Source organism: Terrapene carolina, unplaced genomic scaffold, assembly GCF_002925995.2.
Source record: "Terrapene carolina triunguis isolate 2854851 unplaced genomic scaffold, T_m_triunguis-2.0 Scaffold89, whole genome shotgun sequence".
Classification (NCBI taxonomy): Eukaryota; Metazoa; Chordata; order Testudines; family Emydidae; genus Terrapene; species Terrapene triunguis.
In genome coordinates, this window is record NW_020664440.1 from 30690939 (window position 1) to 30703636 (window position 12698).

Here is a 12698-nt window from a genome sequence, read left to right on the forward strand (position 1 = left end):
TCACGCAGTTGTAGTGTCACTTGCACCGCAGGCCGCTCACACTATTGCATGGGGACATTCCCCAAACAGAATGTGTGCAAAGTTTCTGAGAGCTTCAAGTCAGGCATGTAAGGAGGTTTTGGCCTTGCAGTCGGAGAGCGCCCATCCCCAGCACTGGGAACATTAGCATTAATCATTTGACTGTGACATGATTACAACCTGATTTCCTCTGTGCTACTCAGACAGGGGCTTTCAAAATAAATGACAAGGGAGACTGGACACCAGAGATGGAATAAAGGGGTCTCAGTCCCAGCTGGTGAGGCTGGACAACTGCATCTCATGGGGGGTCCACCCACCAACCCCAAGAACTCCTACACTACCATCTTTAGAACAAACCAGAAATCATCCAGGATAAAATTGCACCTCAAATGCAGGAGGGAGCAAGTGGGATTTTTTAGTGGGTTAGAGCAAGAGGACCTAGGGGTTCTAGTCCTGGCACTGGGAGGGGAGAACGGTCTAGTGGGCTAGAGCAGGGAGTGCGAGTTGATTGTTGTGGGAGTGGAGCAGGGTCTCAAACAGTAGGATCAGGGGCGTTCAATATTCCTGGCTTTGCCACTGCCTCAGTTTCTCTCCTCTGTAGAAGGAGGATAATAGCCCTTGCAGGAGGCTGGCAAACCTTTACTAATGAATTTTCATTGTGTGCTTTGAGGTCCTCATCTGAGAGCACCTAGCTCTGGCAGAGTGCTATGTACTCTATTTCTTTGTAGTGGTTATGATACACGGTGGGTGTTCAGAAACAGTTATTAGTGGAACCATGGCTAACAATGCCTCCCTTCCCTGTATTTATTTGCATAAATACTACAACCCCAGAACTTTGGGGTTCAGCCCAAATCCCCTCCAAAATAAGCCACCTGATTGTCAGGGGCTATGTTATTGCTGCTTGCAGGAGCATGCCACACTAAATGGTTAAATCAGCATCCTGCCCCTTTGCAGCATGGGAGTTGTAGGCAGAGGGTGCATGACAGGGACTCTAGCCTATCCTGCTGCTTCTCCTTCTTACTCTGTAACCCAGCCCTAACCTCCTGGATCTGTAATGGCTGCCTCTAGTGATGTAATGGGTGGGCCAGGCCTGCCCTTAAAGGGGCCTAGGAAGGTTTAGAGATGGGTCCCTCTCTAGCAGGGAATGGAAAATGCAGTTCTGCACAGCTGTTGCCATGCAGGTGGCTGCTGCCTTGCACTGGGGAGGATTGCCCTGGACTGTATTGCACACAAATGGGAGTCATGAGCTGTGCCAGACTTGGAGGATGTGTTGCACTGAATTACATTGCACTGCTGTGCAACACACCAAAGAGAACTGCATTAAAGCTGGCGTGACAGCACAGAACTGTGTTGCATTCAGCTGAATTGCACTGCAGTGTCTCAATCTAGAGTGCAGTTAATTTCACTGGAATTCACACAGGGCCAAATTCTCCTCTGGATGACTCTGTACAATCTCAGTGGTGTCACTGCATCCGTTCCATGGAAGCTTTTTGTAACTATGTACTGGCCTTTAAGGCCAGAGGGGATAGTTTGGGAGGCCATATACCCTGATTCCATGTGTCTGGGGACAGCAGATGAAGGCTGGAAAAATAATGGAAGTGACCATTAGGAAAGAGGAAATTGGTCCAGGGGAGCAGTTAGTGTCTGGGAGGGTGTGACAGGTTCCCCAGGTGCAACCTGGATCTGGGGTACCCTGGCATACCAACCTAGGCTCCCTCTCACGCTGTGATGCTGTGACTAGCAAAAACCTCTCCAGGTACTGCACTTACACAGCCATCCACAGGCAAGGACACACCCAGCTGAGTTATATGAATACTTCTCCTAGCCACTTATAAACTAACAATTGAGAGGCTCCAGTCAATTCCTCCAGCCTAGGACCCCAGGGCTGTACTGTCTTGCTCTGGTCAGAAGCCTGACCAGTGTAAGTTTATTACCCAGTCTGCCCCTCCCTCAGTGTGGAGAGGACATGCACCAGCTTTTGTTCACTGAGCAGATTTCCCAAGCACTTCAACCAAAACACACTGTTTAAGGTAAAATATAAACCAGATAGATTTTACGTGATTATAAGTAGTAAGCGTAGAGATCAAAGTTGGTTACCTAAGAAATAAAAGTAAAATCACAATCTGAGCTCTATAAACTAGACAGGATTTGAATCAAGCCGTGTCTCACCCTGACGGGATAGTTCCTTAATACACAAGCTGGGGTTCTCCTTTCCAGCCTGGAACCACCCTCCCCAGTTCAGTTTTTGTTCTCCAGACACGTTTCCAGGTGTTGCGTTGTAGGGGAAGTGAGGCCAAGTGATGATGTCACTTCCCCTTTTTTATAGTTTCTTCCAACTTGCTGGAAAGACCCTTTGCTATGAAGTGAATCAAGTCCATTGTCTACGAACTCTCTCTGAGAGGTCTCCATTGTATACAGTTCCTGGGATAGTCCTTGGGAGTGTGGATTCCCCTTAATAAGTCATCAACGCTGTCTGGCTTCTCCACTGTTGTACCTGAAAGGCTGCTTGGGGGTGTTTCCAACTTCACAACACATTTCAGTAACACACACATAGCAAAACTTCATAACTTCCCATACAACGATAGCACATACAAACCAACAGGATATTAATGTTCAACAGGTCAAGACTTTTAGAATGATACCTTACAAGGCATACTTAGTACAAAACATATAATAATCATATCACCATGGTAAATATGGGGGTGCCAGGGTATTGCTTTGGGGTACAGAGTGCCACAAAGGGGGAAGGTATTGGACCATCCCAAATCATTTCTCCTTGAAGGGCCTAGGACCAGGAGCTTTGAAGAGTGGGCACAGCAAAATTCCACCCTCTCCCATCCAGCACAGACATGGTTTGGAGTTTAGACCCACCTGGGGAGGATCAAGAAACTGAACAGTGACTGGCCAGATGACTCAAGAGGAAGCTCCAAGCCCAGGAAAGGGGGGAGCTGCTCAGATGGAGAGGAAGAGCTCAGCTGGGACACAGCCCCAGAGGGGAGGGCTTGTGAAACCCCTGACTCTGAGAACAGGCCAGGCAGACCAGGACTGAAATCCCACAGTCCCAAGAAGGAGGGCTGGGAAGCCCTGAACTTAAAGAGGGTAGCTGGTTAATTTGAATTAATTAGCCCTAAGAAAGGGGGAATATTGTTCTTAAAGACTCTGGGTATAACTGGATTATTCTCAGTACATATAGGGAAACTGAGGCAGGGTGCCTGAAGGGCTGTCCTAGGCCACAAGGGGCTGCTATGGGACAGCATCGATGTATAACTTTGAACCTGCGAGCTACCAGGCACCCTCAACTACTCAGCTCCCCAAAGGCTCAAGCCCTAAATGAGAAGAGCATTTTGGCTCCGTGTTATGATGCAATTGCGTTGAAGCAGAAAGCACTCTGCTGCATTTCATTTCACTGGCTACAGTTGCATGCAGTGAGCAGCATCTCCTTGAAATGCAAGGGGCTGCACTGCACTAGAGGGACAGGGTAAGTAGTGTAGCCCCTGAATTGAGATGGAGGCTGTCACATTTAATTGCACCATGTTGCAATGCGTTGGAGTAGGTCACATGGAGTAGAATTGCATTAGGATACCTGACTTGAGGGACCATGGGTGAAACCAGTGGTGGCAACGAGTGGGGGTACCTGACTGGAGGTGCCCATGGGTGTAACCAGGGCGGTAGGGACGGGGGATACGTGACTGAAGGTGCCCATGGGTGGGACTAGGGATGGCAGGGAAGTAGATATGGGGCTGGGGGCCTGTGGGTCTGATGTACCACTGCCTGGGGATACACATTGAATCCCAGTTTCTAGGGCTATCAGACCAGCTCCCCCTTGCCTTGGGGCCCCAGCCCTGGGCTGGGCTGTGGGGTTAGGGCAGGTCCCCCACACAGAGCCAGCCCTGGCTGCCACCATGCCATGGCTTCATGTGTGGCTGAACTTGTCTCCAGCAGGGAGGGAGGTGCTGTGGGCTAAGCTGAGCAGGGATTTGGGGCTCCTAAGCGTCTTAAGGCTAATGGCTGAGGGAGATGAAGGGAGAGTGGTCAGTCCAGAGGACAGAGACGGCACATGGGCTGGGGGGGGGGACGGCTGGGCCCCACAGGGCAGGGCAGTGGGGAAGTGCAGCGGGGCTGCAGGGAAGGGGGCAAGTGCTGTGCTCCTCCAAACTCCCCATCCCCTGGGCTAGAGCAGCCCCCTGCTGAGACTCTGACAGCAAGGTCACCTCTGTCCCAGGCACCCCCACCTCACCCTATCCTTGCTGTCCCTCCCTCGCTGTTGCTACGGGAGGCCTCCCCCATTCCTCCAATCTCCAGCCACCACGGTGAGAGCATCACTTTGTGCCCCTAGTGACTGCTTCAAATGCACACACATGTGCACACACTCAGACATACATGTGTGTGCACGCACACGGGAACTCCCACATCCATGCTGCTGTGCCTACCAGAGGGCAGCTGGTGCTGATGGGAATTGTTGCCACAGTGGGGTGGTTAAGTGGGTGGAGAGGGTGTCCTCTGGGATACATGGGGACTGCAAGGTGCTGGCAACCCAGCCCTGCCCTGGGCCTAGCTCAGAGGGACAGGGAGAGGGTATTGCAGGGTGCAATGCCGGGGGCAGACAGGTAAGCCCTGGGCACATGCCATGGGAGAGGCTCAGGGGTGAGGCTGGGTGTGTGGGTGGAATGAGATAGACCAGCCCTTGCCAGAGGATTTGTGGGCCAGTCCCGTCCTAGCATATGATGAGTCTATGGCAGGTCTCAGCCTCTCTCCCTGGAGCTGGATTCCTGCTGGGGACCACCCCCTTCAGTGGGTGATGAGTCTGCCTGGTCTCAATCCATCTGCCCCCCTCTCTCTACCCCTCGTGGGGCCAGCCCTTTGGCTCCTTGCTTAGCACCATTAACATTGTGACATTTGGGGGCTGATTTTGAGGGGGACCCCCTTGTAGGTGAACCTCTCTCCCTCCCATTGCGACACGAGAGGGTGTGGCCAGATGAGAAGTGGATGCACGGACCAGGCTGTGGAGACCAAACTTCAGCAATAGGTGACTGAGTAGCAGAACTGAAGGCACCAAATTGGGGGTCAGGGGGGGTTATCTTGGTTCCCACAGGAAATGGGCTGGTGTGTGAATCCGGTAGGAGGGTAATGATTAACCCTAAATGTGCTGCTTTGACGTAAGAACGGGGGCACTCCTGTGGGGAGGTGGCCAGACCCAATCCCCTTGGATCAAGATGTGGGCTGGGGGAAGGAAAGTTGTTTGCTGGATGGATGTGTCTTTAAAGGGAGGGTGTGAGGTGAAGGGGGTGTGGAGGAGGTAGAAGAGAGTTAAGGGTTTAGAAGGTTAAAGGGGCAGAGACATAGAAAGGTAAATGAGGGCAAAGCCAGGGCTCCTGGCAGGGGCTGAGACTTGACACAGCTTGTTGCACATGCGAGGCACATTGGCAAAGGATCCCCCACCCCATCCAGGAGAGATGGGTCGGGGGAGCAGAGATGGGCAGGTCACCCCAGAATTGTCTCACTCTGCATCATTAGCAACACTCTTGACTGGGTCTGTGACTAGTGCCAGCTTGCTGGGGGAAGAGCCAGTGCTGGGGGCAGTGCCAGTGTCTGCTCTCCAGTGCCTGGGGCAGAGGCAGTGCCCGGTCCCCAGTGCCAGGGCAGAGGCAGTGCCTGGTCCACAATGGCTGTGCCCAGTCTGATGCCAGCCTTCTCTCTTCAATCCCAGCCCTGGATCCCAGTTCCCAGTCTCCAGTGCCCACTTCCCCCTCCCTCCATGCCAGCTTCCTCCTTGTTAACAGCTGCCTCTAATTGTGGGGAGAAGAGGGGAGGGCACTCTGGGTTAGCAGCATAACATGACAGGAGTCAATCGTTAACCCCCCTCCCCACCTTCCCCTCTGCTCGGTATATAAGGCAGCCAGGAGCTGGGAAGAGCTGCTCCTTAAGGGAACCTGTGCCCATCTCTCCCTGCAGGTGCCCGTGTCTGTCTCTCCCTTGAGGCACCCGTCTCTCCCTGCAGTCACCCCAAGAGGGGCTTGTGCCCATATCCCCCATCATCTAGTGTTCTCTGCCGCCCCCCAGCCATGGCCTTTGGAGACCTCCTGGAGAAGGTGGGCAGTGCAGGTCCCTTCCAGCTCCTCTGTGTTCTGCTGTTCACCGCGCCTGCCCTTCTCATTGCCAGCCACAACCTGGTGCAGAACTTCAGTGCCGCCTCCCCTGAGCACCAGTGCCGCCCTCCGCCACCGGGCACCAATGCCAGCTGGGTGGGCAACACCACTGCAACTCGTGGGGGGCTCTCCCTGGTCCCGAGTCCAGAACGGTGCTGTCGCTTGGTGGGCACCCATGGGCAGCATCCAAGATCCAACAGTTCGCTGGGCAGGGCAGGCGAGACAGAGCCCTGCCGGGACGGATGGTACTACGACCGCAGCACCTTCTCCTCCACCATCGTCACTGAGGTATGGCTGATAGCCCCCCTTCTTCCCTGCTGCCCCAAGGCAGAGCCATGGGGTGGGGGCAGGGAGGGGGGACCCATGTAGGGGGAGGGGATAGAGTGGGGATTGTGGGGGGAGAGGGGGAGGGGAGGTGGGAGCTGAAGAGGGGCGGGAACTGGGAGGACGGTAGGGGAGAGAGAGGATGGGGGAGAGTTGGGGAGGGGGCCAGAGAAGGGTGTGGGAGAAGGTTGGGTGCTGGGGGATACATGGCTATGGAGTTCCAGTCCCTCAGGTCAAGCCACTGACTGGGAGGGGGCCCCCTGGGGGCACCATACCCCGTCTCTGTGGGCACTGACTGTCCGTCTGTCTGCCAGTGGGATCTGGTGTGTGATCTGAGCCCCCTCCCGGCGCTGGCGCAGACGCTGTTCATGGCAGGGGTGCTGCTTGGAGCCCTCCTTTTTGGAGTCTTCTCGGACAGGTGGGTGATGGGGGGTGTCCCCCTGAAACTAATGTCCCCCACCCTGGATCAGATCCCCTCTTCCTGCTGCCCTGGCTCAGACCAATGGGCCCATCCAGCTCGGTATTCCTCCATGGCCCTGGATCAGACCAATGGGCCCATCCAGCTCGGTATTCCTCCATGCCCCCGGATCAGACCAATGGGCCCATCCAGCCTGGTATCCCCTCTACCCACTTCCCCCCCTGGATCAGACCAATGGGCCCATCCAGCCCAGTGTCCCCCCGCCCCTGCCGCCCTGGCTCAGACGCATGGTCCAATGCTAGGTCATTCCATGACGCATGGAAACACTCCCTGGGTTGAGATGCACCCTAAGCTTGCGAGTGGTTTACTCCTCACTTGTCACTGGCTGGTTATTGATGCTCAGCTCTCCAGCACTGCCTGTTAACCATGGGTTGTGGGTGACAACCCCGGCTGTCAGCGAAGACACATCCGTCGCTGATCGGCGCTCGGCACTCAGCCAACAGGCATTAGCAAGGGCTGGTTATTAACAAGGGGGTCCCACGCTTTGCTGCTTCTGCTGGCCCAGCACTTGTACACACCGTGCATCCCTCCATCCCCCTGCACAGCTCCCTCTGCTGCATCCAGCCCCCTCTAGTTCAGGGACTCGCTGCAAGCCCCCTACTGCCTCCCTCATGCCAGGGTCACCCGTTGTCCCCCAGTGCCAGGGGCTGTGGGCATACCCTCTTCCCCCCCATGTTCCCTTATTTACCCTCCCCCCACTGTTATTTGTCTGGGAGATGTCATTCCCCCCGCCCCTTACACTCTGTTGGGAGGATGGGCAGAGCCGAGATGGAGTGTTGTCATGCTGCTAGTGCATTCATTGGTGCCCTCAGCCAGTTTTTTGATCTCGGGTGCTTGAGGCTGTGGCTCTGCTAAAGTACTGCTGGGGCTCCTGATACCATCCATTTCCCTCTTCCAGTTGTGCCCAAATTCCCCATAGGGTTTTAGCCAGGGGTGGGCAATTTGGCCCAAGGGCCACATCTGGGAATAGAAATTGTATGGCGTGCCATGAATGCTCACGAAATTGGGGGTTGGGGTGTGGGAGAGGGTGAGGGCTCTGGTTGGGGGTGCGGGCTCTGGGGTGGGGCCAGAAATGAGGAGTTCAGGGTGCGGGAGGGAGCTCCGGGCTGGGGCAGGAGGCTGGGGGGGGTGAGGGCTCTGGCTGGGGGTGCGGGCTCTGGAGTGGGGCTGGGGATGAGGGGTTGGAGGTGCAGGAGGGTACTCCGGGCTAGGACTGAGAGCAGGAGAGTGATCAAGGCTGGGGCAGGGGATTGGGGCCCGGGAGAGGGGCAGGGGGGCAGGCTCCGGGCAGTGCTTACCTCAAGCAGCTTCTGGAAGCAGCGGCATGTCCCCGCTCCGGCTCCTACGTGGAGGCGCGGGCAGGCTTCTCTGAGTGTTGCCCCGTCCGCAGGCACTGCCCCTGCAGCTCCCATTGGCCGCGGTTCCCGGCCAACGGGAGCTGCAGGGGCTGTGCTTGGGACGTGGGCAGCGTGCGGAGCCCCTGGCTGCCCCTATGCGTAGGAGCCGTAGGGGGGACATGCCGCTACTTCTGGGAGCCAGGTGGAGCTATGGCACGCGTGGAGCAGGGCAAGCCCTGGACCCTGCTTCCCGGCAGGAGCTTGAGGGCCAGATTAAAACGTCTGAAGGGCCGGATGCAGCCCTGGTGCCGTAGTTTGCCCACCCCTGGTTTTAGCAATTGGTGCCTGGAACGTTCCCTGAAATTCTGGGCTGGATCAGACACAGCACTCAAAGGTTATCATGTTGCAGACAGAATGAGAAATGCCAGGGAATTGGGTGTACGGCCAAGCTCCGTCAGTTACAAGTTACCGGCTATCAATGAACAATGATCAAGTGCTGGTCACTAGTTTCGATGATCAGTTATTTACCAGTAATGATCAGTCAGCTGGGGCAGTTACTGTTGATCAGTGATTATTATCTGTCAATTACTGACTCCAAACAATCAGAGATGCCTGACAGAGTGCTGCAGTTTCCTGTGGCAGTGAGTACCGCAGGTGAACGGTCTGACATGTGAGAGCTGTGAGGCTTCCTCTGTGGTCTTACCCTGGACACTCCCCCCTGTGATGCAGGTTTGGGCGACGGGTCATCCTGCTGTGTTCTCTGCTGTTGATAGCTGTCATGGGAACCGGGGCTGCCTTGTCCTCAGACTTCCTCACCTACTGCGCCTTCCGCCTGCTGAGTGGGGTTGGTCTGTCTGGCTTCCTCCTCAACTACATCTGCCTCAGTGAGTATCCCCAGGGCAGGGGGAATGGGACAGGGCCTTTCCCCTCTAGGGTGCATCAGCTACAATCCAGCCCCAGGGCAGGGGGACCAACTGGCTTGTGGGGGATAAGATATGGAGCTTTCTGCTCCACTGGGCACCGTCCCCAATTTGGCCCTAGAGTGGGAGCTGGCTGGCTTTGGGGGATGGGATATGAGGCCTTTCCTCACCAATGGGCACTGGCTCCAATCCAGCCCCAAAGCGGAGGGACTGGCTGGCCTAAGAGGGTGAGGAATGGGGTATGGGGCCCTTCACCATAGGGGGCACCAACTCCAATCCAGGTTAATGATGCCCAGGGACCTTGCCCATCCAGTGTCCCATTGCATAGCATGCAATGACTTTGCTGTGTCTCAGCCCAGTTCCTAGCAGGAATATCTCGGCTGGCACTAATTGTGGGAGGCTCGCGTGGGAAGGCTGAAAGAACCACAAAAATGAGCCTCCCCATCCCCAAGGCTGGCCTGGGCTGAGGCCCATGAGTGATGGGTGTGGGGAGGGGCTTGGGCTGAGAAAGGAGCTCAGGAGTCATCCCCCAGCTCAGATGTTTCATCTCTCTGCCCCTGCCCAGGTCTGGAATGGGTCCCCACCAAGTCCCGTGTCCTGGTGGTGACATGGCTGAGTTACTGCAGCACGGCAGGCCAGGTGGTGCTGGCTGGCCTGGCCTACGGCATCCGGGACTGGCGCTGGCTGCAGCTGGCCATTTCCACCCCCTTCTTCATCTTCTTCCTCTGCGCCTGGTGAGTCCCCCATCCCCAGAAGGGACTTGGAGAGGAGTGGGGTCCAGTAGTGAGAGCAGGGGGCTGGGAGCCAGGACTCCTGGGTCCTACTCTCTGCTTTGGGAGGGGTGTGGGGTCCAGTGGTGAGAGCAGGGGAGAGGACTGTGTTCTATTCCCAGCCTGGCCACTGCTTAACTCTGTGACCTTGGTGGGGGCAAATCACATCCCCCCCATGTCTCAGTTTCCCCCTCCATAAAACAGGGGGCTGAAGAAATGACAGAAAAGTCCTTTGAGATCCCCCAGGGATCAGCCTCGTCTGAGTGGCGTCCCGGCTTCTCCCCTCCCCAGGTGGATCCCAGAGTCCGCACGCTGGCTCATCGTCAACCACAGGCCTGCGATGGCGCTGAGCAACCTGCAACGGGTGGCCCGGATCAACCGGAAGCAGCTGGGTGGGGACAGCATCTCCCTGGAGGTGAGATGATGCCCTTTGACCCCTGGGGTCACAGCATGTCCCAGCCCTGATACCCAGCTGGGGCTGGCCCTGGCGAGGGGGATGGGAGGTCCTTGGGGATGCCCCAGTTGGGTCGGCACCTGGCCCATCTCCTTACCTGCATGGCACCGGGAGCTGGGAAAGCCAAAAGGGGGCAGGGTCTTGTCCAGAGAGGAGCCCCCCCCACCCATACAAACACAGTGGTGCAGCGAAGGGAGTGGAAGTTCCTTTGTGGGGCATGGAGCTGGGGGGGGCAAAGGCATGAGAGCAAGAGGCGCACATCACGCAGGGGAGGGCCCTGCTCCAAACTAGGATTCAAAGGACTTAATCTCTCCAACCATCCAGTTCTGTGCACACACATGTCTGTCCCTCCCTCCCCACACACACCTGTCCTCTGTCCCTCCCCACACACACCCGTCCATCCCTCCCTCCCCACACACACCCGTCCATCCCTCCTTATCCACACACACACGTCCTCCGTCCCTCCCCAACCATATCTGTCCATCCCTCCCTCCCCACACACACCCGTCCATCCCTCCCTCCCCACACACACCCGTCCTCCGTCCCTCCCCAACCATATCCGTCCATCCTTCCTTCCCCACACACCCCTGTCCTCTGTCCCTGCCCACACACATCCATCCATCCCTCCCTCCCCACACACACCCCTCCATCCCTCCTTATCCACACACACCCGTCCTCCATCCCTCCCCAACCATATCCGTCCATCCCTCCCTCCCCACACATACCCGTCCATCCCTCCCCACACACCGTCCACCCCTCCCTCCTCATACACACCCGTCTACCCCTCCCTCCCCACACACATCCGTCCATCCCTCCTTACCCACACACACCGTCATCTGTCCCTCCACACACACACCCATCCATCCCGCCCTCCCTCCTTCCCCAGACACATCCATCCATTCCTCTGTCCCTCCCTCCCCATGCACACCCATCCGTCCCTTCCTCCCCCACACACCCATCCATCCTTCCATCCCTCTCTCCCACACACCCGTCCATCCCTCTGTCCCTCCCTTCCCATGCACACCCATCCATCCCTCCCACCCCACACACATCCATCCATTCTTTCATTCCCACATACACCCATCCATCCCTCCCTCCCACACACACACACCCATCCCTCCCTACACACTGTCCATCTCTCCCTCCTACACACACCCATCCATCCTTCCCTCCCCGCACACACCCATCCATCTCTCCCTCACACACACACGTCCATACCTCCCTCCACCCACACACACTTGGCCATCCCTCTGTCCCTCCCTCCCCACACACACCCATCCAGCCCTCCCTCCCCACACACCCCCATCCATTCTTTCATTCCCACACACACCCTTCGATCTCTCCCTACACACCGTCCATCTCTCCCTCCCACACACACACGTCGATCCCTCCCTCCCCGCACACACCCATCCATCTCTCCCTCCCTCCCACACACACCCATCCATCCCTCCGTCACACACACATGTCCATACCTCCCTCCCCCCACACACACTCGTCCATCCCTCTGTCCCTCCCTCCCCACACACACCCATCCATCTCTCCCTCTCACACATACCCATCCATCCTTCTGTCCCTCCCCACACCCATCCCTCCCTCCCTCACACACACACGTCCATACCTCCCTCCCCCCCACACACTCGTCCATCCCTCTCTCTCTCCCTCCCTCCCCACACACACATGTCCCTCCCTCCATAGGCGCCAACTCCGTGGGTGCTCCCGGGCTGGAGCACCCACAGTGAAAAATTGGTGGGTGCTCTGCACCCACCGGCAGCTCCCTGCCCCGCCCCAGCTCACCTCCACCTCCTCCCCGAGCGCACCACGGCTCCACTTCTCCCTCTAGCTCCCAGTGCTCGCCGCCACGAAACAGCTGTTTGACGGCGGCAAGCGCTGGGAGGGAGAGGGGAGGAGTGGGAACGTGGCGCTCTCGGGGAAGAGGCAGAGCTGAGGGGGGGATTTGGGGAAGGAGTCCCATGGGGCAGGGAGGGGGCAGAGTTGGGGCGGGGACTTTGGGGAAGGGATTGGAATGAGGGTGGGGCAGGGGTGGATTCGGGGCGGGGCCAGGGGCGGGCGGGGGTTGAGCACCCACCGGTGCTGGAAAAAGTTGGTGCCTATGCCTCCCTCCCTCCGGCCCGTCCGTCCTTCCGTCCCTCCCTCCCCACACACAGCCGTCCGTCTCTCCCTCCCCACACACACCTGTCCATCCTTCCCTCCCCACACACACCTGTCCATCCCTCCCTCCCCACACACAGCC

The 12698-nt window shown here is 57.3% G+C and overlaps 1 protein-coding gene across 1 annotated transcript in view; it reads left to right on the top strand.

The window, feature by feature from the left end:
- Positions 1-6080: 6080 nt before the first annotated feature.
- The window catches only part of LOC112102328 (solute carrier family 22 member 6-like), a 20733-nt gene continuing 14115 nt past the window's right edge, over positions 6081-12698 (top strand). The window contains exons 1-5 of the mRNA XM_026650461.1: positions 6081-6452; positions 6803-6906; positions 9033-9187; positions 9789-9957; positions 10285-10408. Coding sequence (XP_026506246.1) covers positions 6081-6452; positions 6803-6906; positions 9033-9187; positions 9789-9957; positions 10285-10408 — 924 coding nt within the window. The remainder of the gene's footprint in view (positions 6453-6802; positions 6907-9032; positions 9188-9788; positions 9958-10284; positions 10409-12698) is intronic.